This window comes from Rattus norvegicus, chromosome 12, assembly GCF_036323735.1.
Source record: "Rattus norvegicus strain BN/NHsdMcwi chromosome 12, GRCr8, whole genome shotgun sequence".
NCBI classification, from domain to species: Eukaryota; Metazoa; Chordata; class Mammalia; order Rodentia; family Muridae; genus Rattus; species Rattus norvegicus.
Genome location: NC_086030.1, coordinates 24562105 through 24589621, shown reverse-complemented (window position 1 = coordinate 24589621; position 27517 = coordinate 24562105). Strand labels below are relative to the sequence as shown.

General features: G+C 51.5%; 2 protein-coding genes and 1 long non-coding RNA gene across 3 annotated transcripts; 2 read left to right on the top strand and 1 right to left on the bottom strand.

Annotated features, from left to right (window-relative positions):
- Positions 1-815: 815 nt before the first annotated feature.
- Positions 816-13674, top strand: Tsc22d4 (TSC22 domain family, member 4). Its single transcript, NM_001044284.3, has 5 exons — positions 816-1292; positions 1728-2742; positions 5658-5818; positions 12591-12639; positions 12978-13674. The coding sequence occupies exons 2-5, from the start codon at positions 1999-2001 to the stop codon at positions 13185-13187; spliced, it is 1164 nt and encodes a 387-aa protein (NP_001037749.1). The 5' UTR covers positions 816-1292; positions 1728-1998; the 3' UTR covers positions 13188-13674.
- Positions 13291-15028, bottom strand: LOC134481171 (uncharacterized). Its single transcript, XR_010056498.1, has 2 exons — positions 14411-15028; positions 13291-13842 (listed from the first exon to the last, which is right to left on the bottom strand). It is a non-coding gene; the product is annotated as an uncharacterized LOC134481171 (long non-coding RNA).
- Positions 15029-16035: 1007 nt separating this feature from the next.
- Positions 16036-22215, top strand: Spacdr (sperm acrosome developmental regulator). The gene is made up of 3 exons (NM_001271236.1): positions 16036-16298; positions 16714-17022; positions 21734-22215. The coding sequence occupies exons 1-3, from the start codon at positions 16248-16250 to the stop codon at positions 21974-21976; spliced, it is 603 nt and encodes a 200-aa protein (NP_001258165.1). The 5' UTR covers positions 16036-16247; the 3' UTR covers positions 21977-22215.
- The last annotated feature ends 5302 nt before the right edge of the window (positions 22216-27517 follow it).

Genomic DNA, 27517 nt, shown 5'->3' with positions numbered 1-27517 from the left:
CCAGCAAAGGACCCCCATTATTAGTGGAAGAGAAAACGAACTCCTCCAAGTTGACCTCCAGATGTATACACACACACACACACACACACACACACACACAGAGAGAAAGAGAGAGAGAGAGAGAGAGAGAGAGAGAGAGAGAGAGAGATCCAAATATTGCAGCAAAATCCGAGAAAAGATATTGGAGGGACGAAAACACGATTGGGCAAAGCTGATAATTGTTACAAGTCCATGATGGCGCGCGTGGGCGTTCATTATCCTATTTCCTCTACTTTGGGGCATGTTTGAAAATTTTCATAACCGCTCATTTTTCAAAACAGAGTGGGGAGGGGGAGTTTCTCGTGAACTTACGGTGAAAACCAGAGACGCCGTGACAAATCACAGCCAGTGGGTCACACTTACTAGGTATTTATAAACAGCCAGGTACCCAGAACATGTCCAGCACGTTCCTTGAGACTCTTTTGGAAAGCCTGCAGCCCAATGGCACCAAAAGCCCACAAGTAAGGGAATCCCTGGCCTCCCGCAGGCTCCTCCTTTTTCTCTCCGCCCTCCATGCCCCTCCTTCCGAGGAAGAGTTGCCCTGAACCTGGCAGGTATAGGGTTAAAGCAGCCAGTTTGGGGCCGCAGCAGCAGCAGAAGCAGCAGCGGCGGCGGCAGCAGCTGCAACTGTAGGCTGCGGCTGCGGCTGCGGCTGCGGCTGTGGCAGGCCTGGCTCCGGGCCAGCTGGCAGAGAGCCTCAGGAGGGAGGAGGGAGGAGGGAGGAGGGAGGAGGGAAGAGGGAGGAGGAAGAGGGGAAGGAGGAGGAGAGGAGCAGTGAGCAGGCCCGAGAAGGCAGGACTTCCTGGTGTGGGGGTTGTCAACAGCCCAGAAAGAGAGAGCCCGAGACCCAGACTGAGACGGAGCGGAGCGGAGCTGAGGAGCCGAGAGATACATCCAGTGGGGCCACGTGGGAGGAGCCTTGAGAGAGAGCGAGCCACTCAAGGGACTGGAGTCAGCGGGGGGCTGAGCCGCCCCCTCCCACAGCAACAGAGAAGACCCGTGGAGTGTTAACGGAGGCTGCGCCTGGGCTCCACCGTGGAAGCGCTGGTTTCTTCTCGTCTCAACTGCAAACTTTCCACCGAGATGCCTCGCAGAGTGAGATGCGGACGCCAGAGAACACTGGGCAGCCCTTGACTGCTGCCTGCCGTGGCCTGCGCTAGGCCGCCTTAGGATTAAAAAAAAAAAAAAAAAAAAAGGCATCTTTAGTCCCCAGGTCCTCTCTCCAGCTCAGCTCGGTGGCCGAGGCCCGAGAGGTAGGTAGTTTTCTCGGGCTGGGCGGGGCGCGCTTGGCTTGGCGGGCAGTGCCTAACCAGCGATGGGGGAGCTGGAATGGGGGTGGGGTGGGCTTGAGGCCCAGCAGAGGCCTCAGGGTGGCCCTTTCAGGGGAGGAGCCGGTTCACCCCTTTGCCCCTGGCCCTGGAGATACGTGTTGGGGACGACTTTGGATTTCAAGCATGAAATGTTCAACTTTGGGTCCCAGCTGCTTCTTCCTGTTCTGGGTGCTTTGAATTCTGTCCCCTCCGCTCCGGTCTGTCATTTCTACTTGTCTCTGGGTCTCTAGTGGCTTTCTTCTTCCTCCCCCCAGTCGGCTCCCCCGAGAGGAAGCCCCGGAGGTGGTTTGGCCCCTGCTTTTTCTTTTGCTCACGTACACACACTCTCGCTCACTTTCTGTCTCTTTCTTTTTCCAGTTTGCAAGCTCAGCTCTGGGGTTTCAGCAGCGACAGCAGCAGGAAAAACCTGCCTCTGCTCCCCCCCCCCCCCCTCCTGCCACCTCCCCTCTCCAGTCACTAACCAGGCACCCCCAAGTTCCCACAAGGCCCTCCTGCCATGACGGACCCAGACGTCCCCAGGGGCCCTGATGTCCCTGCCATGTGGCCCCCTTGTTCCAGAGGTGCCTGAGCCCCTCTTCAGGAGCCCAGCCCCTCCCCCACCCCAGCCCAGTCCGGAGCCCTAGGGACCATGAGTGGTGGTAAGAAGAAAAGTAGTTTTCAGATCACCAGCGTCACCACGGACTATGAGGGCCCAGGAAGCCCAGGGGCTTCGGACCCCCCTGCCCCTCCGGCTCCCGCTGGGCCCCCGCCCCGCCTCCCCAACGGGGAACCCAACCCTGATCCAGGGGGCAGGGGCACCCCCCGGAATGGCTCTCCGCCACCTGGAGCCCCTGCCTCCCGTTTCCGGGTGGTGAAGCTGCCCCAAGGTTTAGGAGAGCCTTATCGACGAGGTCGGTGGACGTGTGTGGATGTTTACGAGAGAGACCTGGAGCCCCCGAGCTTCGGTCGGCTTCTGGAGGGAATTCGAGGGGCCTCAGGAGGCACCGGAGGCAGATCATTGGATTCTAGGTTGGAGCTGGCTAGCTTGGGCATAAGCACCCCTATCCCTCAGCCAGGCCTGTCTCAGGGCCCCACCTCTTGGCTCCGCCCGCCCCCTACTTCTCCTGGACCACAGGCTCGATCCTTCACAGGGGGGCTGGGCCAGCTGGCAGGACCTGGCAAGGCTAAGGTGGAGACGCCCCCGCTGTCAGCCTCTCCACCCCAGCAGCGCCCCCCAGGGCCTGGGACTGGAGATAGTGCTCAAACCCTGCCCTCCCTGAGGGTAGAAGTGGAGTCTGGGGGTTTAGCAGCCGGAACCCCTCCTCTGTCACGGAGAAGAGATGGAGCAGTTCGGCTGAGGATGGAGTTAGTTGCTCCAGAGGAGACAGGGAAGGTAAGAGATGGGCTCATGGGGGGCGGGGCAAGACCTACTGTACTCAGTCGTCTGACCTATATCCTGGGCCTCCCCACCTCAACTTCCGTCTCCCCCCCCAATCCCCTATATTGGCTGCCTATTGGGTAGAGCATAAAGTCCCCTTTTCCCTTTTTACAGTTTGAACTGTGAATCCTTTCTTTTTCTGTCCCAGGCCTTCATTACTCTGCACACATTTACACCTTCCTTCCTCCTTCCTTCCTTTTCCCCTTTCCGTCTTTTTTTCTTTTCTCTCCTTCCTCTGTGGCCTTCACACTGTTGCCCTTGGCCCTGACTGTTTCCATAAAACCTGTGGCCGATGTGGCCTGCCCACTTCAGCCTTTACCTTCTCTGGCTCCAGGTGATGAGGGTGGAGGTTCCAGCCTGGTGGCTGGCTAGGCCCTGGAGGGGAGGAGCTGGCAGGGGTTTGGGGCAGCCATAAAAGGTAGGCATTCCTCTGGGTCTTTATTCTAACCAACAGCTACCAGCCCAGCCCCATTTTCAGCCTTACTGCAAACCAGTTTCTCTGAGGAATTGGGGTAGGGGGTGGGGCATATCACCCTTGGTTGGTTTTAGTACCCTAGACCTGGGCTTCTGGAGTGTGGGATGGGGTGACCTCATCGACCATTGAGTGGGAGGTAAGGAAGCAGTTGGGAAGGAGTTAAATCCTCTGCACTTTCTGTTTCCTGTCTCCAAAAGAGGAAGCTACCCACAAGTCTGGGCTGGGGGCAGGATGCCTATGTGCCTGGTGTGTGTGTGTGTGTGTTTGTGTGTTTGTCTATTTGTCTATGTGTGTGTGTGTGTGTGTGTGTGTGTCAGTGTCTGTGTCTGTCTATGTGTGTGTGTTCAGTGTGTGTGTGTGTCTGTGTGTGTGTCTGTGTGTGTCAGTGGGTATGTGTCTGTGTGTGTGTCTGTGTGCCAGTGTGTTTGTGTGTCTGTGTGCCAGTGTGTGTCTGTGTGTGTGTCTCAGTGTGTGTGTGTGTGTCTGTGTGTGTGTCTCAGTGTGTGTGTGTGTCAGTGTGTGTGTGTATGTGTGTGTGTGTGTTGAAGGTTGGGTACTTAGAGATTGGAGAGTTGGATGTTTCTGCTGTGGAGAAAATAACATCTTGGCTGCCACAGGGAAAGCAGGGAGTGAGGATGAGGGTTCTGTCTCTTACTGGCCATGGGCTCAAACCACAGTGTAAAAATATCTTAAGCCTTTGAGCCCTGTTAGAACTGGTCAGGACCAGCTCTCCCACCCTCTCCTGGCCTTCAGCTCCCCATTTCATGGCCCAAATTTCCCATCTTTCTCGTGTTTTTTTTTTTTTTTTTGTTTGTTTGTTTTTTTTTTTTTTTTTTTTTTTTTAAACTCTAGCCTCCTGGATAAGCTATCGTTTCTTGTCCCCAGACTCCAGACTCTCCGGGACAAGTTCCTCAATGACTCTTTGCTCTACTTTTGTTAAATTTATTCCTTTAATTTGTGTGCGTGAATGTGTTGCAGGCCTGTGCATGTCTTGGTGTGCATGTGGAGGTCAGAGGACAAATCCTTCCGCTGTGTGACTTCCACCATGTGGGATCAAACTCGGGCTCAGGCTGCCAAACTTGGCTGCAAGCCTCTCCACTCCCTCAGCCATCTTGATGCCCCTCTGCTCTCCTCAGGCACGGCCCAAGCCTATCTTGGGTTTGTAGACCCTGTTTCTTGCCCCACAGTGTCCCCAGCGCCCCCCCTTCCTTCCTCCCAATCGGCCTCGATCATTTCCTGTGTGCCTGTAACTGTCACTATTTCCCTGCCTCCAGAGTTAGACTTTCTTCATTCAGCTTTATGGTCTGAAAAAGAGCTGAGGGAGGTTGACTGAGGACAGGAGGTGGTTGATACCTGTGCCCCCTTTGCAGAGCTCTGTCCCTCTAACCACTCTTGGCTTTCCTGAGGTAGGGGCCTCTCAGGGGCCCTTGTAGAGGCTTCTTGTCCAGTTTCTGTCACCTCCACCCTTTTACAGCTGCCCCCAGCATCTGCCTGTTGGGTTATGTAGGTCCACACCCAGTCTCCTCCCTCCCCTCCCATTCTCACAAAGCTCCACCTCCCCCAAAGGCAGAGTAGAGAATCTTTGAACGCCATCCCAGGTCCCCAGAAGTTGAGGCCACCATCAGGGTAGTGGGTGTGGAGAGGCGGTTTCTGAGGAGTCCTTCACTCTGCAGACAGCCACGGAACAAGCTTACCCTCAGCACGGGTGACACAATACATGCTTTAATTTCAAGTCCTATTAGATGCCATGAAAAATGAGACTCCAGTGGACTAGTAAGCAGTGGGGAATGTCTCTATAGGGACATTTGAGTGACTTTAACAGGGGACACAACTGGGGGAAGGTAGAGGCAGGAGGATGGCAAGTTCAAGGCCAGCCTGGCCTACATAGCAAGATCTTGTCCCAGAAAAGAAGGTTGGGGAGGGAGGGGTCTGAGAATGTGTCTGGGTTAGTGTAGTGCTGGCCTAAGCATGCGCAGAGCCCTAAGTTTGAACCTCAGCAGCTCATACACTAGGTAGTGGTACTTGCTTATGACTCCAGCCTTTGGGAAATGGAGACGGGAAGGCCAGTAAGTAAGTAGTTCAAGGTCATCCTTAGCTACAGAGTCACTTTGAGGCCTGCCTGCTGTATAGGAGAACTTAGTTCAAAAAAGGTACTAAGTTCAGTATCCTCTAACTGGGAGACCTGGCTAATTCTGTCCCTCCATCACACCTCTAGTTCCTGCCTGGTTTTCTAGCAAGTCTGTAAGAGGGGAAGGGTTAGAGCTGGGAAGAGAAGGGATCAGGGGAAAGGGAGAAATTGTAAGGTGGCACACCCCACACTCTCCCCTCTCTCTATCAACTGAGCCATGATCCCAGTCTCCACCCTACGTGATGGTTCCCACTCTTCTGCTTCCAGGTACCTCCCATCGACTCTCGCCCCAACTCCCCAGCCCTCTACTTCGATGCCAGCCTGGTTCACAAGTCTCCAGACCCATTCGGAGCTGCAGCAGCCCAGAGCCTCAGCCTGGCTCGGTCCATGTTGGCCATCAGCGGTCACCTGGACAGTGATGACGACAGGTAGGTGGGAGACTCGAGGGCGACACCCACTGTCACACCTGTACAACTAAGGAGAAACAGAGACCTGGCAGGGGCATAATCACTGGGTGAAGTTTGTGTGGGACCCACTCCCTGTGGAGAAAGCTGGGTGGGATTCCTTGACTCAGGACTGTTAAGTCAAGAGCTTTTGAGTTAGAAGGGAGTCATTAGCTCTTGTGGATCTAGAGGTCATTTGCTTAGGAATCAAATCCATTGGCATGCATACTGGAGACGAGAATAGAAAATGGGGAGGGGAGATGGGGAGACAGCTGGGGCTGGGGCTCAGTGACTTGAGTGCTTGCTTAGCATGCACAAGGCCTTGGGTTGAGTCTCCAGTGCTGCATAAACCCCCTCGGGGCCAGTGTGGACTCATACTATGTCAAAAACAAAACAAAACAAAATAGGACGAAGAGGCAGTCGGTGCCTTCCCATCAGCATCTCCCAGCACCAAGGGGGAAAGGATGCTTTAAGGTCCTCCAGGATTGGAATCTGCACAGACTACTTTAGGGCCCAGGAATTTTCAGTACCAAGGACGCATTGCCTGGAAGGTGTATGATCTGGAATTCTGAAGGTGGAAGTAGGTGGCTATTTTTTAAGGTCAAGGCCAACCTGGGCTATCTAGGAAGATCCTGTCTCCAAAAAAAAAAAAAAAAAGGGTGGGAGGAGCTGACTGTGGTAGCTCCTGTAATCCTAGCCCTTGGGAGGCTGATTTAAGAGGGTCACCATGGGTCCTGGAGACGTGGTTAAGAGCACTGACTGCTCTTCCAGAGGTCCTGAGTTCAAATCCCAGCAACCACATGGTGGGTCACAACCATCTGTAATGGGATCTGATATCCTCTTCTAGGGTGCCTGAAGACAGCTACAGTGTACTTATATATAATAAATATATGAAAAAAAAAAAAAACAAAAAAAAAGAGGGTCACCATGGGTTTAAAACCTGCCTGGAGCTGGGTGTGGTGGCACAAACACTAATCCCAGCATTCAGGAGGCAGAGGCAGAGGCAGAGGCAGGTAGGTGGATCTCTGAATTTGAGGCCAGCTTGGTCTAGAATGAGTTCTAGGACGGCCACTGCTGGACCCTGTGGTGGGCAGTGGGTTAGGGGTGGGAGGACAAAGTAAACCAGCTTGGGAGAGCAGTTTGAGCTATAAGAGGAGACCCTGCCTCAGAACAGAGCAAAACAGTAACGAATAGTGTATTGTGGGGCCTGGGGATGTCCGTTACAGAGCTGGTCCAGCATGCTTGAAGCCTGTGGTCCCAGCACTTGTACAAGCCAGATTGGTAGTACATGTTTTAGAATCTACCACTGGGGTCAAGATCGAGGCGGGAAGATCAAAAGTTTAGGGTTATCCTCAATTACAGAAGAACTTTAGGGGCTAGCCTAGGTGATATGAAACCATCTTCAAAGGGCGGGGGGGGGGCGCAAGGAAAAGAGATGGAGGGAAGGAAGGAGAGAAAGAATTGATTTAAAGTTCTGTCCTCTGAGAGGATGTGGCCCACAGAGCTGGGAGGAACATGGAAACCAAGGCCTCCTGCAGCAATGCAGGGCTGCAGAGGGGGCCAGCACAGGACAGTTCTGCTGGCCTTGCCGGTGAATGTCAAATTTGGTGACATGGTAGGCAGACATTTTTGCTTTCGGTATTTATAGGCATATTGACCATGTCAGAGAGTTAGGCTTGGGGCAGAAGAGCTAGCAAGCCTCCACATTTATTGGAGGGAGAAGTAGGACTTCCTGTTGGAGGCCCTTCAGAGGAGGGACTTCCTGTTGGGAAGGACAAGGAGGCCTAACTGAGTGGGTGTCTCCAGGAGACCTACTGTAGATGCAAGTCTTTCCGTCTTACCTTCTCCTTTGTGGTACCATCCCCTTGGAATTAGACCCTGACCCACAAAAGAAGCCAGGAGCACAGTGAGAGGGTGGAGACCCAGAAAGGAAAGGAGAAAGGGGTGGCTGGGAATAGAACTGCAGGGCAGGGGGCTAGTGCTGGGCTGGCAGGGCAGGGCAAGGCTAGGCCGGTTAGCTTCTGAACTGCCTTCCAGCTGGCTCTCTGGAATGTGTGAGGTGTGAGGTCAGCCAAGGCCAGAGAGTCGCCTGCTCTGATCTGATGCTATTCTCAGCACGTCCCACCCCACCCACCCCCCCAATTTGGGAAGTTCCCTGGCAAAAAGGCTTCATGTACCTCCTCTGCCCCCTTGTCAGCCGGGCCTCCAGCTCTCTCTGTCACCAAGAGTTCTACCTGTTGAAGCCTCCATAGCACTGTTCTTTTGACCCGGTCCCCTTCTCCCTCTCTCTGTCCCACCCGCTCTGCACACCCTAGTCTGACCGGTTGCTCCTAGCCTTCAAGGCTCTGGGGCTCTGGCCCAACCCAGCCCCTCAGTGCCTCGCCCGGCTGGGCCAGCGGGTTTGGGCTGGGCCATCCTCTACCCCCTAGGAATGGGGTGGGTAGACCCCACTTCACCTGTGCCTCCTGGAGCTAGAAGACACAAATTCCACATAACTCCCTTTTGAGAAGGAAAAAATGGGTTGTGGTAGTAAGTACTAGGGTATTGAGTTGAGCTGGGGGTGCCTTACCTGTCCTTGGATCTGGGATGGGAAAATAGGATGCATGTGAATTCAGACTATATGCTCCTGGTTGGAAGATCTGTGATCCCGTACAGGTTTGGCGATATTTTGTCAGGATGAAAAAGTGGGCAGATGTCTAGCTAGTGGTTCCCAAAGACTTGAGGGAGAAAAACCACATTATTTCATCTGTTTTCCTTTGGGTCCAGTGCTGTCTACCACTGAGCTATATAACAAAGCTCCACCCCTACCCACTTCCTCCTGTTGTTCTGAACTTCGAGGCAGGGTCTCACTGAGTTGCCCAGGCTAGTCTCGAACTTTCAATCCTCTTGCCCCAGTCTCCTGAGAGACTGAGATGACAGGAGAGCCCCACCTCCTCGCCTTCTCCTGTAGCCTTCTTGGCATGCGTGTTTTCACGTGTTTGTGTTTGTGTGTGTGCGTGCATGGGCAGCTTTGGTTATTGTCCCTCAGGAGTTATCCCGCTTGTATATGTGTGGTGCTGTCTCGCTGGTTGGGACCTGTTGAATCAGCCATTCTGGCTGGCAGGCTAGACCTGTGGATTTCCCTGTCTCTGCCACCCCGGACTTGAGATTATAAACATGTGCCACTACCCCTGGCTTTTTTGACTTGGGTTTTGGGGATCAAATTCAGGTCCTCACACTTGTAGCACAAATATTTTACCTGCTGAGATATCTCCCAAGTTCCTGCTAACTTAATTTTTTTCATTTATTTGTGTATGTATATGTGTATAGATATGTATATATGTATATATGTATAGTATATATATATGTATGTGTATATATATATATATATATATATATATATATATGCGCGCGCATGTGTGCCACTTTGCAGAGGTAGAGGTCAAAGGGCAAAGAGCAGGCTGTGAGAGCTTTTCTGCTTCTATCATGTAGGTCCTGGTGATCCAATTATAACTGGTGATCCAATTATGCTCTGTGGAGAGCCGCCTTTCTTAACCCACTGAGCCATCTGGATGACCCCTCCACACACTTACCTCATGGAACTGTAAAAGCAATCCCATGATTCCTCACTTTCCAGATGAGACTCAAAACAATGAGACTCAAAAGGGGTGAGGTGTGTGTGTTAAGAACGTGTCCAAGGTCACTCAACCTTGTCTGTGAACCCCGGGCTCAATCTCCTGGCACTCTCTCCCCGTTGGTGTGTGCACCTCCCGAGAGAATGAGAGGTGGTTATGGTCCTAGGGTGTCCTTTTGCTAAGACAGAGGCAGGGACAGCTCAGTAACTGGGATGAGCAGCCAGCCTCTCCCCTTCCCTAGCCCAGCCCCTGCCCTGCGTACCCCCAAGACACTACAGAATCTGATCTGGGAGAGAGCATAGACAGGATTGTTCCATGCCACTTCTGTGGCCTCAGGCTCAGCCTCTGAGGGCTCCTAGAGCATATGTGGGCAGCTAAGCTGGCCTTCATGTCCAGCCCTTCACAGACAACTCGTGTCTTCTGTTCTCAGCCTTCAGAGATGCCCTCCTGGACGGGAAAGTCTGTCCCTCAGGGCTGCTGTGTCCACTTAGGTTGTGCACTGAACCAACGCTGGGCTGACATTGCAGTCTTAGCCTGACCTGACTTGGAAGCCCTGGTGGTTTGCAGGCTGATGGGGAAACATGTCTCAGGCGAGGGGAGATCTCGTCCTCATGCCTGTAGACTTTCTTAGAGGCTCTCGGCACCTGCCCTTCCTGCCCCCAGCCTTACTCAAGAATCCCAGTGTAGCACATACCAGCCCCTCGAGCAGGGCTAATCAAAGGTGAGGCCTGGCTTGCCAGAGTCCTCCTCCCTTCAAGTGTTAAGGCTCGAATGGCATAGGGGAAGTGCTTTGAAAAACTCCTGAGCTAGACAAACACAAGATAGCCATCAGCCAGCCAACAAATGTTGCCTGTTGTATTATTCCTTTATTTCTGGCAAGAGTAGAGGATTTAACTTGGCATGTCTGCCGGAGTGTCCGCCAAGCGGGGCTGACACCTCTATTCTGGTACGTCTGCCCATCCTTGGCTGCTCTATGCACTGGAAAGGGGGTATTGGATTTTGCCTACTCCCCTCCCAGGTACTGTGGATTGGAGTATCTTGAAAACAAATTTTATACTGCCTGGTTGCACCTTTTCTGTTCTGCCCCTCCGTTCCTCGCTCCCCTCCCCCCCCTGTGTGTGTGTGTGTGTGTGTGTGTGTGTGTGTGTGTGTGTGTGTGTGTGTGCTGACACATGTGGGTCCAGGGATAATTTGGCAGGCTTGTGGAGGTCAGAGGACAATTTGGGGAAATCCTTCCACACTGTAGGTTCTTGGAATGGAACTCAGGTTGTCGAGTTTAGTGGCAAGAGTCTACCCACTGAGCCCTCTTGCCCTCTCCCCTCTAACCTCTCTGCTCCCCACCTCCATTCTTAAGCATCTCCCGTGTTCCCTGGCTTTGGAGGCCCGCCCCCCCGCCCCGTGTCCTTACTCACTGATATCCTGCTCTTTCTAGCCCGTTCACCTCCTTGGTGGCTCTACCTGTCAGCACCTCCTGCATCCAGATCTTGGCCAGGGAATGGAAAATTCCCAGCTCCCTTTCTGATGGCCGGGCCTCATGCAAGGGTCACCTTGGACTGAGTATAGATTCCCCCTGTAGGAAAGCAGGTTGAAGTTGACAGCCAGTGGGGAGGGATTACAAAAGTGACAGCAGTGTATGAATGGAGCCAAGTGGCACCCTGACTGGGGGGGGGGGGGCGGTGGTGAGGGGAGGGACGACACAGGGCTGGAGACCCTGGTGTCCTTGGGGAAAGCAGAAAGGAAGCTTAGGTAACCGAAACAAAAGCCTGCCTCCTCTGGTCCGGCAGCCAAAGGGAAGACATTGCAGCCTGGGGCAGGCAAGGAGACCCTAGAAAGTCCTGAGTGAGCAGAGGGGCTTGAGTAAGAAGCAGATTCTCTAACCTGGTGCCAGTCAGGAGCCTGAGCCCTGGGGCATTTGAGCCAGGCGTGAGTTGCCCTCTGGTGGCCACTGCTCAAAACTGCAGCCAGGCCTGCCCCTTAACTGGGTCATTACCTGACTACTGATTTAAAGTCTCTGCGTCTCTGTCCAGTGTCCCATGTTCAGCCGTACCTTTTTTTTTTCTTCCTTTTCTTAAGCTCTGACTCACTGCAAGACCTCCATACCCAGGTCTCAGGTCCCGTATGTGGCTGCCTTTGATTTATAGGGTTCCTAATATGGTGGTGGGGTTCTGTTGCTATGGTAACCTTTCCTAATTCTCTCCTTCATTGAAGTGGGGGACCCTCTGTCCCACGTTTTAAGAGCCACCTAAGATACATATATTTCTACCCTGCCCCCTTTGTCTGTCCCCTTTCTCAAAGTTGAGGGAGACCATGGTTAATCCAGACAGGGCAGAAAGGGAGGCATAGGTTGGGGACATGCGTCCTAGGGTCTCACCTTCAAGCCCCTCCCCATGCCAGCCTTCTTGCTTCACAGCCCCTCCCCCAACCCTTACCAGCTGACTTCACCTCCCCTTCCCCTCCAGTCTGGGAGTGGTGCCAGGGTGAGAAGGGGACACTGGCACAGACCATGTGTGTCTGGGAATTCCCGCCCACTGTGGAGCCAAGGGAGGGGGTCCCCGTGTCCCCGAGGAGCCAATGGCAGCTGTGCCTTGCCCTGAGGGGGAGGGCAGGGTGTATATCTCTCAGAGCAGCAGTCTGTAGGTCCGGTCTCCTCTCTGCCTGCTTGGCATCCATTGCAGAACTCTACTGTGCCCAGGGGGGCTCTGGGCCCCCCAGGCATTCTGCCTGTCACAGCCTTTTGGTTGGGAGTGGATACTGATGACCCTTACCTCAGGAATGTCCCAGCCAGGGGTCTCTGTGAAGTCCTTGGTATCATCTTATGAGACTCGAGTGGTAGGGATGGCACAAGGGACACCCCGAAAAAGGGGCTGCGTGTCTTCCCCATGCTCCCCACGGGGGTCATCCCCAATCCGAGGGCCGTCGGGACCTCCTTCCCACCAGGGCCTGGGGGGGCCTGGGCACCGACCTTCATCCCGCTGTGGGGTGGACAAAAGCCTCCTACCTCTCATCGTCTACTGCCACAGGTACTTGGGTGGGGTGGGCATAGGCTGGGCTTTTAGAGCAGGGAGCACCAGAAGACTGTAGCAGAGTTGACTTGGGGTTCCTCCTCAACTTGTATCCCCACCCCCACCCCCATGTCTCTCCAGTGGTTCCGGAAGCCTGGTTGGCATTGACAACAAGATTGAACAAGCCATGGTAAGAGAAGATGCTTGGCCCCAGGAGGCCCCTTAGTGTCCCTAGCACCTCTCCCCTCCCATTACTTGGGAATGAAAATTTTCCAGTTAGTTACAGACACCCCCCCTCTCTGCTTCTACTTTTCTACCTTTGGCTTCCCTCAACCTCTGCTCATCCCTGTCTGTGAGCCCTGTCCCTCATCCTTTGCCTGCTGCCCCGTTTCTCCTTTAACCTCCATCCCCCCTCCTTTGAGCAAAGGGAGATGGGTATCATAACCACTTCCTTGAGGTGCCTGGGTTGGGAGAGGCAGTTGGAGGTGGCCTGAGGGGCCTGAAGGTTTGTTTGTCCCTGGGGTCCAGGACTTGGTGAAGTCCCACCTCATGTTTGCCGTGCGAGAGGAGGTGGAGGTGCTGAAGGAGCAGATCCGGGACCTGGCAGAGCGGAATGCTGCACTGGAGCAGGAAAATGGATTGCTGCGTGCCCTGGCCAGCCCGGAGCAGCTGGCCCAGCTGCCATCCTCGGGGCTCCCAAGGCTCGGGCCCTCTGCACCCAATGGGCCTTCCATCTGAGCCTTCTTTCCCTCACAATGTGCCTTTGGGGGCTGCCACTGGCCGCCGGGCCTTGTGCCAGCAGCCTGCCCCCTCTTCCTATGTAGCTTTAATGCCCACGCCCGACCCCAATGCCCAGGGATGGGAGTTGAGGCTAAATATTGGCCTGTCCCTTCCCACCTGGTCTCCCCAGAAGCCTCAGGCCTTGCCGGAAGAGAAAGAACCCAGGAGGGGATGTTTATCTGAAGCCCCTCATCCATGAAAGAACCCAGCCCCACCTCCTTCCCTGGGAATCAGTGTTCTGGGGAGCCCCTCAGCAGCAGATGGCTCAGAAAGATTTGGAGGTTCCCTGGCAGGCCCCCTCACCATCCCACCTTGTTCTCTTCAAGTGCCCCCTCTCCTCTGCCCAGGGAGGGGGTATGGACAGTATCTTCAACTTCTTGGATTCAGGTTGTTATTAAAATAATAATTATAATTAAAAAAAAATCTGAAGAAACTTGAATATGGAGGTTGGTGTGCTGTTGCCGTGTCCAGCTATATAGTTACCCTGTCCCCAACACACACTCTCATCACGCTCATGTGGGTACACACACAGCGAATCCCAGTCACCCTGGAGAAGATACCAGAAAATGGCTTGGTAATGGTCTTGGTCCCTGGAAAGGCCTGGCAGGGTGACCTAAGGAAAGAGGTAGGGGGCGGTGTCTACCCATGTGCTGGTGGTTGGCGGTGTGAGGAGGGGAGATAACAATGGAGTCTTTGGTGAGTGTGAGGATCCACCCCCAGCTTCCCAGTGTGTCCCCTCTTGTGGACTGGATCTGGGCGGCTGCTTGGAGGCAGGGCAGGGAACCCTGAATGGGCCCCTTGTCTTAAGGCTGGGTGTGGGCCAGGCTCTTTGGGCACATGGTGCCCTCGCCAGGCCTGGCAGGCTGCCTTGGCTTCTACCCCACCCCTTGCTGGATGAGGACTAGGCCCAGTGGGTGAGCAGGCTCCTCCCTGACAGCCTGGGCTTCTCTCCCAGACAGACAGAACCAGCCAAGAAGGGCCCCATCTAGTGGGGGGGAAGGCATCAGCAGTTAGAACTTTGAGGGAGAATGTCTTGTCTCTGGGCATCAGAGAGGAACTCCTAGCAGAGTTTTAAGTCTTTGGTCCAACCAACCAGATTGGACCCTGTATCTTCTTTTGGGGTCAGGGTATGGTGATTTAAAACAGGGTGTCATGTAGCCCCAGCCTGGCTTCAAATTTACCATATAGTAGAGAATAGTCTTGAAGGCCTGGTCCTCCTATGTGCTGGGACTACAGGTGTCCATCTGCGTGCTGGCCCCTGTTCTTTGTTGCGTGAGTGTTCACTGTGTGTCATTGCCCACATGTGGAGACCAGAGGTGTCAGCCTTCATCTTTGACCTTCTTTGAGACAAGGCCTGTCCTTGCTGTGGATGCCCGGCTAGCTGTCCTTAACTTAGCCTCTCATTTCCTTTTAGAAGCAAGCGCTGGAATTGTAAGCATTTGTTACTGTGTCTGTAGGGTCTGACTCCCAACTGAGGCTTGTACAGTCAGCACATCTTACCCACTGCCTCATCAGTCTTTAGCTGTCTAGCTAGATGGTCTCATCTCACCCACAATGGCCTTCAACTGACTTTGATTTGTATCTGTGTACAGGTGTGTGTGTGAGTGTATGTACTCATGTACAGAGAGACCAGAAACTATTTGGTGTCTTCTTCGATCGCTTTCCACAGGTTTTGTTTTCTTTTTTAAGACACCGTTTTGGGGTTGGGGATTTAGCTCAGTGGTAGAGCGCTTGCCTAGCAAGTGCAAGGTCCTGGGTTCGGTCCTCAGCTCCAAAGGTGGGGGGGGGGGGAGAAGACACGGTTTCTCTGTGTAGCCCTGGCTGTCCAGGAACTCTCTCTGTAGATCAGGCTGGTCTTGAACTCTTTTTTTTTTCTTTTTTCTTTTTTTCGGAGCTGGGGACCGAACCCAGGGCCTTGTGCTTGCTAGGCAAGCGCTCTACCACTGAGCTAAATCCCCAACCCCTGGTCTTGAACTCTTGATCCGTCTGCCTCTGAGAGCCTCGAGGCAGCCTCTGAGACAGGCTCTCAGTAGACCTGGTGTTAAGGGATTAAGCTAGACTGACTGGCCAGCAAGCCCCAGGGATCCCTTTGTCTCTGCTTCCCCACTAGAATTGCAGACATGTACCCTTGGAAGGTTGGGGGCAGGGTACTGAGGACCCAAATGCAAGTCCTCATGCTTGGGTAGTCAGTTCCTTACTGAAGGGGCCATCTTCCCTAACCCACCGAGGCTAGCTTTTAACTTCTGATCCTCCTGCCTCATTGCCCAAGTGCTAGGATTCTGGGCATATGTCTGGTTCAAACCCAGTTTATTTTATTTTTATTTTATGTGTATGGGTGTTTTGCCTGCATGCATGTCTGTACCATGTATCTGGCTGCATAGTATCCATGGAGACCAGAAGAGGGAGCTGGATCCCCTAGAACAGGAGTTATAGACGGTTGTAAACTACCATGCAGGTGCTGGGCCTCTGGAAAAGCAGCAAGTGCCCTTAATGGCTGGGCCATCTCTCCAACCCCTTCAAATCCAGTTTTTACGGATCTTGTATTCATTCTCCAAACACTTACCTTGAAGTACCGTTGTAAAAGTCACCTAGCAAGATCCCCAGAGAATGCCTAAAATGTATCCCAGCTCTTGATCAATGTGAATTTCAGTATCCTGGTTCTTGGGCCAGAAGGGACAAGGCTGTCAATGATTGGCTCTGAGGGTCTAGGAAGGTCCTTGGGGGGTTGGGGCCAGACAGCTCTCACAATGATCTAGAACACTCCCTCACTCTAAGTTCTCATCCACTTGACTCCTCTCCCTGTCCCAGGGAGGGGAGGAAGGGCCTGTCATGAGTCATTGGGGGGCACGCCCCTTTTGGATTTCTTATTTCTTCCTTCGATACCGTGCTTGAAACTCCTCAGTACCCGCAAGTCCTCTCTGGTGGTGGCCATTGGCCCATAGCCTTTCCCACCTACACCTCAAATGCTCACTTTGTACTATACTTTGGACTTGTGTCAAGAGAGATAGCTGTGTGGTCATGAGGTTCTTGAGATGGATTAGGCAAATTTGGCGAAAGGTCCCCAATTGGGTGAGTTTTACGGACACAACATGCCCATGAGTTGGGAGTTCTGGTTCTTTTCATGTGGGCTGTAGTGACCCTTAACCACTTTGTTCCTCTTTTTATTTTTTTATTTTTTGGCCCCTTGTAGCTCAACAAGATAGGACAGGAGGGGAGGCTTTAAGATGAGTAGGGAGGGACTTGAGAAGGGTGACAGGAAGGTCACATCATTGTCTTTACTGCAGGGTCTCCTCTCTCTCCCCTGAGTTTTGTTTCTATTCCTATTATGAATAGAGGAATGTGCATGTCACAACACAGACAGCTTTTGGGAATTGATTTTCTCCTTTCATCACCAGAGCCAAGGACCTACCTCAGATTGTCAGGCCAACCTGGCAGGAGCAGTCACCACTGAGCCACCCAGCCCACCCCGTGTCTTATTTCTTAGGTCCTGTTCTGGAAACACCTAGCCAAGCCAGGCCTGTCTGATCAGCGTGAGAAGCATCTGTTGAAGGGACCGGAGAAGACTTCCAAGGACTTTGACACTGTAAAGTTGGCCAACGCCCAAAAAGAGGACATGGTCTCAGACCTGGATGTGTGCCCAGGGGTGCTGCGCTCAGTCAAGGAAAGATCTCCTTTGCATGATCGAGAGAGCCGTTCCAGTCGTGACAGCCGTTCCCTGATGACCGTAGTCAATTCAGTTTCTACGTTCATGTTCTCGGTGCTGCAGTCCGGCTGGCGATTGTGTAGGTGGAAGGTACGTACCGTTTGATTGCTGACCCTGAGACTCATTCCTCCTCTGTCCCTGCTCCATCGCCGGTTTTTTGTTTTGTTTTTGAGACAGGGTCTTGTGTAGAATTGCCTGGAACTTGCTGTGTAGCTGAGGATAACTGCAATCGATTCCTACCTAAATTTACTTCTGATTCTTTTTTTAAAAAGGCTATTTAAAAGCTGGGCAGTTAGTAGCACACACCTTGATCCCAGAATCAGGAGGCAGAGGCAGGTGGATCTCTTGAGTTTGAGGCGGGCCTCGTCAATGGTTTCAGGACAGCCAAGGCTACAAGGAGAAACCTTATCTCAGGAAAAAAAAAAGTTATTATGTATATATGTGTTTCTGCTTGTCTATATGTACACCACATATGTGCAGTTGTCCAAAGGAGGCCATAAAGATTGTCAGAAACCCTGGAACGTGGAGTTTCAGGTGGGCGTTGGCCACCTGATTGCAGGTCCTGGGTCCTCTGCAAGAATAGCAGTGTTTTTACCTGCTAAGCCATCTCTCCCGCCCCAAGGTCTTTATTCTGTTTATTTATTTTAGTTCTTTTGGGGGGGGTTGTTTGTTTATTTTTTGTTTTGTTTGTTTTCTTTTTTCTATTTTTCAGAGCTGGGGGTACCGAACCCAGGGCTTTGCGTTTGCTAGGCAAGTGCTCTACCACTGAGCTAAATCCCCAACCCATTTGTTTATTTTTTGTGACAGGTTCCCAACATGTATTCTGGCTGGCATGGGACTCTATAGAAACCAGGTTGCCCTCAAACGGAACCTCTTACCTCTACCTCCCAAGCTCTGGGACTAAAAGTGTGCATCACTATGCCCGAATGCCCGATTTCTTTCCTTTTCCACTTTCTTTTTAAGACTCTCCCTCTCCTCATATGTGTATGAGTTTGCCTGTGCTGCAACATGCATGTGAAAAACCAGAGGACAACCTTGGGTGTCAGTCCTTTTCCTTGTTTTATTATATTTTTATGCATGTGTGTGTGCTACATGCGTGTGCATGCCATGTGTATGCAGCTGCCCGTGAAGCCAGAAGAGGGCGCCAGATCCCAGCATGGATGCTGGGAGCTGAACTCCCGCCCTCTTCAAGAACAGCAAGGTTCGGGGTTGGGGATTTAGCTCAGTGGTAGGCAAGCGCAAGGTCCTGGGTTCGGTCCCCAGCTCCAAAAAAAAAAAAAAAGGAAAAAAAAAAAAAAAGAACAGCAAGATTCTAACCACTGAGCTACCTTTTCATCCCCTCCATGGGGTGTCTTGCTTGTTCCTCACTGCTGCAGATGACTGTCCTGACCATTTCTGGGGATTCTCCTGCCTCCTCCCATTCCACTGTAGGACTGCTAGGGTTACCATATCCAGCTTGTTTGTGTGTTTTTGTTGAAACGGGATCTGTGTGTAGTCCTGGCTGTCCTGGAAACCAATCTGTATAGATCTGCCTGCCTCTGCCTCCCGAGTACTAGAATTAAAAGCATGCGCCACCACTGCCCAACTTGGTATCCAGCTTTCATCCTAGGTCTTGAGGATCTGAATGTAGGCTTGCACCACAAACACTTTAGCAACTGAGCCGTCTTTCCTGGCCTTGAACTCTCCTAATCTTCCTGTTCCCTCTCCTCGGGGTTGGGATTACCAGCAAATATTACCCAGGTCTTCACGTATGCTAGGTACGTGCTCTACAGACCGAGCTCCGTGTCCAGCTCCCTCCATCCTGTTAGTTCTTTGTAGCACCTCTTTTATTGTAAAGTACCATAGTGGTGAGCGGTGTTTACCCAGACCAGGGAAGCTGCAGACAGAGGAACAAACAGGCCACGTTGGTTTTATACCCAAATGGAGTAACGTTGCAGGTCGAGAGGACGTGGGTACCAAAGGAGGGAATCCTATGGAGAACTGGGCATGGAGTAGCAAATATGCTTCCATAGATGAAGAGAGGGGAAACTGAGGCTTGAAGGAGTTTGATTGGCTTGGTAAAAATTGAGGGGAAAAGGAAGAAGTGTGTGCATGCATGCGTGTGTGTGTGTGTGTGTGTGTGTGTGTGTGTGTGTGTGTGTGTGGTGAGGGTGTAAGGAGAGGCTGGATAGAGGGATGGAGTGGAGCTGGGGGAGTGGTCTATGTTATGGGAGAGCTAAGGATGTATTTGAATTGGTTCTGCACATAAATGAATGGCAGGGTAAAGGGCCAGGTGGTAGAATTTGATTTTAACCCTAAGAACAAGAGCCTTGGAGATGTTTAATCTTTATACATTTATTTTAATTTTATTTTAGACAAGGTCCCCTGCAGGCCAGTGTCGAACTTCCTGTGTATTTATTGTAACCTTGAATTCCTGGCCCTCGGGGTGCCACCCCCCAACACCAAATCCTGGGATTACAGGTGTATACCACCACGCACGGTTTAGGTGTTAGTGGGGCTTTTTTTTGCCAGCTACAGAAGTATGCTGCCCACTGCTAGTTTCTCTATACTACTGTTAGGATAATATATAGAAACTCAGGGCATGTTAAGTGGTTTGGTGGCCGCCAGATGCTGTGTGGGGGAGGTTATAATCGTCGTCCGACATGAACTAGGGCTGTAGTTCAATGGCAATGTGCTTGCCTAGCATGTCAGAGGCCTCAGATTTAATCCCTGGTACTGCTAGGGGTAGTGAGAGACAAGGCAGCAAAGGGGATGAAACCAATTGATTTGAGACTACCTTCGCAATAGATGGAGAACCTTAGTAACTCCATTAGTAACTCTTGTGATGGTCTTGATTGGTAGTTAAATGCCCAATTCTGCATATGTAATAAGGTCTTATAGAATTAAGCACGTATACACGCACACACACAACATACACAGGAATAAAAGTCAAACTAGGGATACCTGCAGGTGGTAGAGTTGGCTCAGCCGTTAAGAGCACGGCCAGCTCTTGGAGAGGACCCGGGTTCAATTCCCAGTGTGCCCATGGCTGCTCACAACCATCTATTACTCCAGTTCCAGCCCTCTTGTGATCTCAGGCATTGCATGGTGTGTGGTGCACATGTACATTTACAGGCAAACACACGCAGTTTTCCCCCCTTAGGGCAAGCACACTTTTCTTGCAGAGGATCCTTTGGTCCTCTTTCCCAGCACCCACCTAGGACCATCAGTAACTCGAGTGAATCCACTGCCCTCTTGTGGTCTTTGTGGGCACTGCACTCAAATGTACGTTTCCCCACACAGAGATGCACACACGCACGTAATTAAAAATGCCAACAGCACAAACCTTTTTGTTTGTTGTTTTCAAGACAGGGTTTCGCTGCGTAGCTGTTTCTGGAATTCACCATGTAGACTAGGCTTGCCTCAGAATCACAGAGAACGTGCCTCTGCCTCCTGAGAGATGGGATTCAAGGTGTCTGCCACTATGCCTGGCTACTCTCTATTCTGTGGGTATTTTCCTTAACTATTCTCTGCTTTTGTTGTTGTTGTTGTTGTTGTTGTTGTTGTTGTTGAACACAGGATCATACCATGACCCTGGCTGACCTGGAACTCTCTAGGTAGACCAAAATGGCTTCAAACTTAGAGATTTGCCTCCTCTCTCCCAAGTGCTGGGACTCTGTACTAACACACAGAGCTTTTGAGACAGCATCTCTGCTGAACCCAGACCTTGTCCTTTCCCACAGAAGGGCTGGCCAGAGCGCCCCCTGGTGCTCCACTTGGTTTGTTGCGTGGTGCTGGGAATCAACTCTAGGTCCTGATATTTGATCTGACCCACTAAGCTATTTCCTTTGCTTCTGTGTCTCGTAAATTATTCTTACTGAAAGAAAATAGGTTGCTCAATTGTGGTAGCACACGTCTTTAATCCCACCACTTGGGAGACAAGAGACACAGGGAATCTCTGTGAGTTCAAAGCTAGCCAGGACTACACAGTGAGTCCCAGGACAGCCAGGCCTATGCAGTGAAGCCCTGCCTTGATAAACCAACCAAATGACGCCTCCCCACCCCCCCAACAAACAAACAAAAATAAAAAAAGAAAAGATAAAGAAAAGAAGCATGGCGAGGTGACTCATACCTGTAATTCCGGCATCCGGGAAGTGGAGGTGGGAGGAGTCTCTAAGTTTGGGGCTAACCTGGAATCACAGCATGAGACTTTCTCTCAAAAAACCAAAGCAGAAAGGAAGACAAATGGGGGAAGTAAGAGAGGGACGGGAAAACAAAGGAGAGAGAGGAAGGAGGAAATAAAAGAGAAAATGAGGCTGAATTGATGATGTTCATGCCTAAAATGTCAGCACTCAGAGGCCAAGGCAGGAGGACTGTGAATTCAAAGCCAGCTTGGCTGTGCAAGACTGTCAACAGCTAACACATGCTGGATAGGGAGCTCAGTTTTTGCCTAGCATGAGACTCTGGGTTCCACCCCCAGCCTGGTCATGGCAGAGGTTGAGGCAGGAGGATCAGGAATTCAAGGCCACCTTTGGCCACATAGCAGTTTTCAAGTCCGGACTGAGTGACATGAGTTACCACTTCTAAATGAAGAGGAGAAAGGGAAGGAGTGAGGGAGAGAGGAGGAAGGAAGAAAACAAAAGAAACATGGGGGCAAACATAAAGGCAGAAAGGACCATCACCTAATGCAAGCTGAGAGGACTTCCTGGAGGAGGTGATGCCTCTGCTAATTTGATGGAGGTAAAAGGAGTCTAACCCTTTGCCGTTTATTTGCTGGTCCATCTCTCCTCCCTTGACACCCCCATATTTCTTTCTTTTACAGTCTTCTATGAGTACTGGCAAAGTTTCCTCCCATACGAGGACCGGGTCAGCCTTGGGGACGCCAGAGGCTGAGATGCTGCGGGAAGTGTACTTGGTGCTCTGGGTCATTCGCAAACAACTAAGAGAGCTGGCTCGCAGGCAAGAGAGGCGCAGACGGCGCCGTATGCGGTCTCATGCCTCCCATACTTCCCGTCACTCCGAATCAGTGCAGGGCCTCAAACATGATGCCCGAAGTCCCCTCTAGGCAGGGGAGCCCCAGATCCTTTGAAAGTCTCCACCTCACTCTTACGGAAGGTTGACAGGAAGGGTTCAGTGGCCGTCAGGCCAGAACTGCTGGTGAGGAGACCATGGTGTCATATCTCACTGGAACCCCAAGACCAGGCCTGGGGTTGAACACGCTCCCCTTCTCTGTGTTTATTCAAAATTTTTTTAAAAAATAAATTATCTAAATTTTGAGAAATAAATACCGGATGTTTCTGAGAAGATGTAGTCTGTGCTCGTGACTGAGAGGCAGAAAGGGGACTCGGTGGGGTTGTGGTGTATGTGGAGAAAGAAACACCCACATACCACATGTGTGTGTGTGGCTTTACAGTCATGCACGAAAGCAATCCCTAGGTGTCGCATGATAGGTTAGAAGTGGGCCAGTCCTGTCCTTACATCTCCACCCCCTCCTAGGAGATGAATTGCCTTTGGCTGCTCTGTCTAGCCAGAAACCATAGCAACGGCATCATGCCCACTGGCTGCAGCCCTGACTTTTCTCTGAGCAATTCCACGAGATGGGGTGGTCTAGGGACTCATCCAGGCCCTCCAGTTAAGGATGTCTCTGTGTGTGTGCGTGTGCGTGTGTGTGCGTGTGCGTGTGCGTGTGTGTGTGTGTGTGTGTGTGTGTGTGTGTGTGTGCCATAGTGGTCATGTGACTGGGTGACAACTTGGCAGGAATCGGTTCTCTCTACCGATCCTCTACTGAACCATGTAAATCACAGGGGTTGAATTCAGGACACCAGGCTTAGTAGCTTTTATCTAGAAGGACTCCATGCAGCCCGGGCTGGACTCAAACTCAATCTGCAGATTGAGGATGATCTTAGACTACTGGTTCTTCTGCCTCAGTCTCTCATATGCGGTGATGGCAAGAGTGTGACGTCATACCAGCCTCGGACGCTGTGATTCTGAGGATGCCCACTTGGGACTGCAGGAGATTCATCTGCTGGGGAAGAAATTTGGTTCCGTTGCCTGGACCCTGTTGAGAGCCTTAGAATACAATGCTTCCCAGGGTTGTCTGGAAGCCACATGAGCTCTGAGCAAGGCTAGGGAAGACGGGGGGGGGGGTGTCGGGGTGTCAGGGTGGGCTGAGGAGGGTAAGCAGGAGCTGTGACTCATTAGCTGAGAGGGGGAAGAATCCTATGAAGTAATTGGGAGGGAGGCTGTGTATGCATGAGGCAACAAGAGAGGGCACCCTGGGCTTGCAATCCTGTCCCGCCCTCCCTCTCCGCCTGCCCTCTTGTACACGAGGTAGCTCCCCAAGGAAACACAAATAGAAACTTATAGAGATTTGAGGGTTTTCAGGGCTTGGGGTTAGCAGCAATGTTTGAAGCTAGGGAAACTTAAAGGTGTCAGCACGTTCCTTGGGCGGGAGAGAAGAGTAGAGAAAGGAGGAAGGTAAGGGTGGGGTTTCGGGGGAAGGAGAGGAGATAGGAAGGGCTGGCAGCTGTTTTGCACGATGATCCTGGAAGTCAGAGACTGGGGCTTTGGCTCAGATGTTAGGGAGGCCTTACCTAGAACGCACAAAGCCTTGGGTTCAATCCTCAGCACTGCACGAACTAGGCAAAGTAGTACATTCCTGTAACCCCAACACTAGGGAGGCAGAGGTGGGAAGATCAGAAGTTCGAGGCCATCGTCAGCTGCCTGAGGACCTGAGTTTGAATCAGCAGAACCCGTTGTAAAATGACAGGCTGGGCAGCACATACACCAGCCAGACAGTCAGTCTAGCAGAATGGGTGACCTTCGGGTTCACCAAGAGACCCTGTTTCACAAACCAAGGTGGAGGGCCAGTGAGATGGCTCAGCAGGTTAAGGCTCCGGCCATCGAGACTGACACCGAAATATAACTCCTGGGGCCCATATGGCGGAAGGAGAAAAGACATATAAGCTGTCCTCTGACTCTTCCATATGTACATATAGTAACACACACACACACACACACACACACACACGAATACACACCTGTACACACACAGGGATGTTACTTGTGAGTTGTAATTTGCACCCTGACCACAAGGGGGCAGTAAAGAGAGATAGGCAGGGTTAGCCACCTTGTTTAAAAAAACAAACAATCCTCCCACCCCCAAGGCACAACCCCAGTGGTTCTCAACCTCTGGGTCTCGATCCCTTTTGTGGGGATGGGATGGGTAGAACAATCCTTTCAGAGGTCGCCTAAGCCATTGGAAAACATGGGTATTTACTCTAGGATTCATAACAGTAGCAAAATTACAGTTATGGAGTAACAATGGAAATAATGTTATGGTTGGGGTCAGCACAGCAAGAGGAACTGTATTAAAGGGTGGCAGCATTAGGAAGGTTGAGAATCTCTGCTCTATCCAGATATGCACTATGCATATGAGATCAAACCCAGTGCTTGGTGTGTGCTAGGTGAGCGCTCTACCACCCAGCCATGGGCAAGTGCTTTACCACTGAACCACACTCCCAAGCTCCTCTCCACCAACCCCCAACGTGTGTGTGTGTGTGTGTGTGTGTGTGTGTGTGTGTGTGTGTGTGCATGTAGAGAGAGTAGTTAATTGGTGCATTCTCAGCCCCTCTCCACCTTGTTTTTTTGCTACTCAGGGTTTCTCCCTGAGACCTGGGGCTGGACAATTTTGCTAGGCTAGCCGGCCATTCAGGGATCTCTGCTGCTCCAGCACTAGGATTACCCATGCATGTCTGTTACCACACCCAGGTATTTAATGTGGGACTTGAACTCAGGTCCTCATGATTGGGCAGCAGGAACTTTACCCATTATATCCCCCACCACACCCAACACACACAGTTACTTTTAAACAATTTTTATACTGTGTATGTGGGTGTTCGGCCTGCTTTTGTCTGTGCACCACGTGCATACCTGGTCCCCGAATTAGAGACCCTGGAACTGGAGTTACAGATGGGGGTGAGCTGCAACATAAGGGCTGGGGAACCAAACCTAGGTGTTCTGGGGGAGTCATCTCTCCAGCTCCGTACTTTTTAGAAGACACAGCCTCACTACGTAGCTCAGGCTAGCCTTAAACTCTCAATTCTTTTGCTCCAGCCTTCTTTGTGGTGGGCTTATAGAAATAATATGCATGGTGATCCTTTTACATCTTATTTCGAGATGAGACTCAGGCTGGCTTTGAATTTACTCAGTAGCCCAGACTAGCCTCAAACTCACGACGTAAAAGAGGATGACCTTGGACTTCTACCTGATCCTGTAAGAATCCACATGCCTGGGCTGGAGAGATGGCTCAGTGATTAAGAGCGTGGACTGCTCTTTCAGAGGTCCTGAGTTCAATTCCCAGCAACCACATGGTGGCTCACGACCATCTGTAATGGGATCTGATGCCCTCTTCTGGTGTGTCTGAAGAGCTGCAGTGTACTCAATACATAAAATAAATAAAAATCTTAAAAAAAAATCCACATGCCTGCTATTTTTGTCTGTTGATGTTATTTAATGTGGTGTTGGGGATGAAACAGAGGGCTTTGTGCGTGCTAAGATAAGTGCTTTACCAACTGAGGATGGACCTCAGTTCCTGGATCCTCCATTCTTGAGACTTGATGTTAGCAGTGAAGAAGAGTTTGTTTCTAAGACACGTGGCCGATCCTGCATCTCACGCAGAGTACTACTCCAAATTCTGCATTCTCTTAGCTGGCTGGGCCCAGTTGGCAACACATCCCTGAATTCCAGTTACTGAAAAGGCTGAGATAAGAGAGGGAGGTAGGGAGACAGAGGAGCAGGGAGAGTTCCATGGTCTATACAGAGGGCCAAACAGGCAGGCCCAAACAGTCACTGGGGAATAACCTCACAGGTAGTTACAGGTTCAGGAGTTGGGTTGGGCCGGAGACTGTGGGCTCAAGGAAAGGGGTGGCATCCTTACTCTCCCTTCAACATCAAGAGTGGGAGGCAGGTCAAGGAAGAAGCATTTAGCCAGCAGCCTTGAGAGCCTTCCACACATCTCACCTGACTCCTTCTGCTAGTCCTGTCTGAGCTTGGCTGAGCACAGGCAGCACAGGCAGGGAGGCTTGTGAAAAGAAAGACGGTGGGTGTAGACGGATCCAGTGTGTAGAACTCGCTTTTTCTCAGTCTGTTGGCTGTTTCTTCCTCCCAGAGATAAGACTCAGACTTAAAATATATTTACAAATACGTTGGCCGTATAGCTAGGCTCTTCTCTGATGAGCTATAACTTAAAATATCCGGTTTGTTTTAACCTACATTTTGCCACAAGGTTGGTTACCTGGGCTCAGATACCACACATCTGTCTCTTCTCATCTCTGCCCCTCGTTCTATCCCAGAATCCTTTCTTATTCCCGATGTCCCACCTATATTTCCTGCCAAAGCCATAGGCCGTAGGCTTTTAATTGACAGGTGAGGCATCCGTACGGCACATAAAATATTCTCTCTACAGTTGGCTTCCATTCTGACCTGTTCCGAAAGGGTCCATCTCAGAGTCCTAGAAAATGAGTGTGAGTTATCAGAGGAGGGGCTGGCCAAGCAGGAGGGAGACGGTGCTGGGTCTCTGGAGGTGGAAGAGGCAGTGATCCCCGAGGAAAAGAAAGCTGCCTTCTTTGTCCTTCTTCTCCTCTCCCCACCCCGACTCCTCTACTTCTTCAATCCCCCACCCCTTTTTTCTTCTTTTTTCATTGTTTTGAGACAGGGTTTCGCTGTGTAGCCTTGGCTGTCCTGGAACTAATTCTGGGGACAGATCTTGAACCCACAGAGATCCACCTGCGTCTGCCTCCCAAGGGCTGGGATTACAGACCGGTGCCACCGCGCTTTTACAAGGCTTTGTGCATGCTACCTAAGCACTCTCCCAACTGAGTTCCATCCCAGCATCTCCGTTTCAGTCAGCCTGGACGCTCTCCCAAACCACCTGATCTAGTGATCAAGAGAGACCCACCTCAGAGGTCATCTCCTCCTGGGAGTTAGTTTTTCATGGTCCATCACATACCTGAAATTAAAATTGCCAGACTTAAAATAGAAACACTCAGGTAGCTGTGACCAAGACTAAAGGAAAGGCAGACATGAATTCCATTCCTAGAATTCCCGTATAAAAACAAAAGCCAAAACAGTAGCAACAACCAAGAAGCCAGGAGTGAGTGGCACATGGGAAGGCAGAGACAGAAGCAACCCTGAGACTTCCTAGAGTCAGCCTAGCTCAACTGGTGACTTGCCGGCCAGTGAGAGACCCTGTCCAAATACATAAATAAATAGATAGCGGATGGTACCTCCTGTGGAATGACACCCAAGGCTGTTTCTGGCCTACACACACACACACACACACACACACACACACACACACACACACACACACCCCACATAAATGTAATGAAGATTTTTAAGTATGGGCCAGCCTGGCCAGCCAGGGATATATGGTAATAACTTGCCTGTCTCAACACATCCTCCACCCCCTTTTTTAGGACAGGCTGTCCTGGAACTAACTTTGTAGACCAAGCTACCCTCGAACTCATAGATCTGCCTCTGCTGGGATTAAAGGTGTGTGTCACTACTCCTGGCTTCACCCCCCCCCCCAATTTTTAAAGCTAGA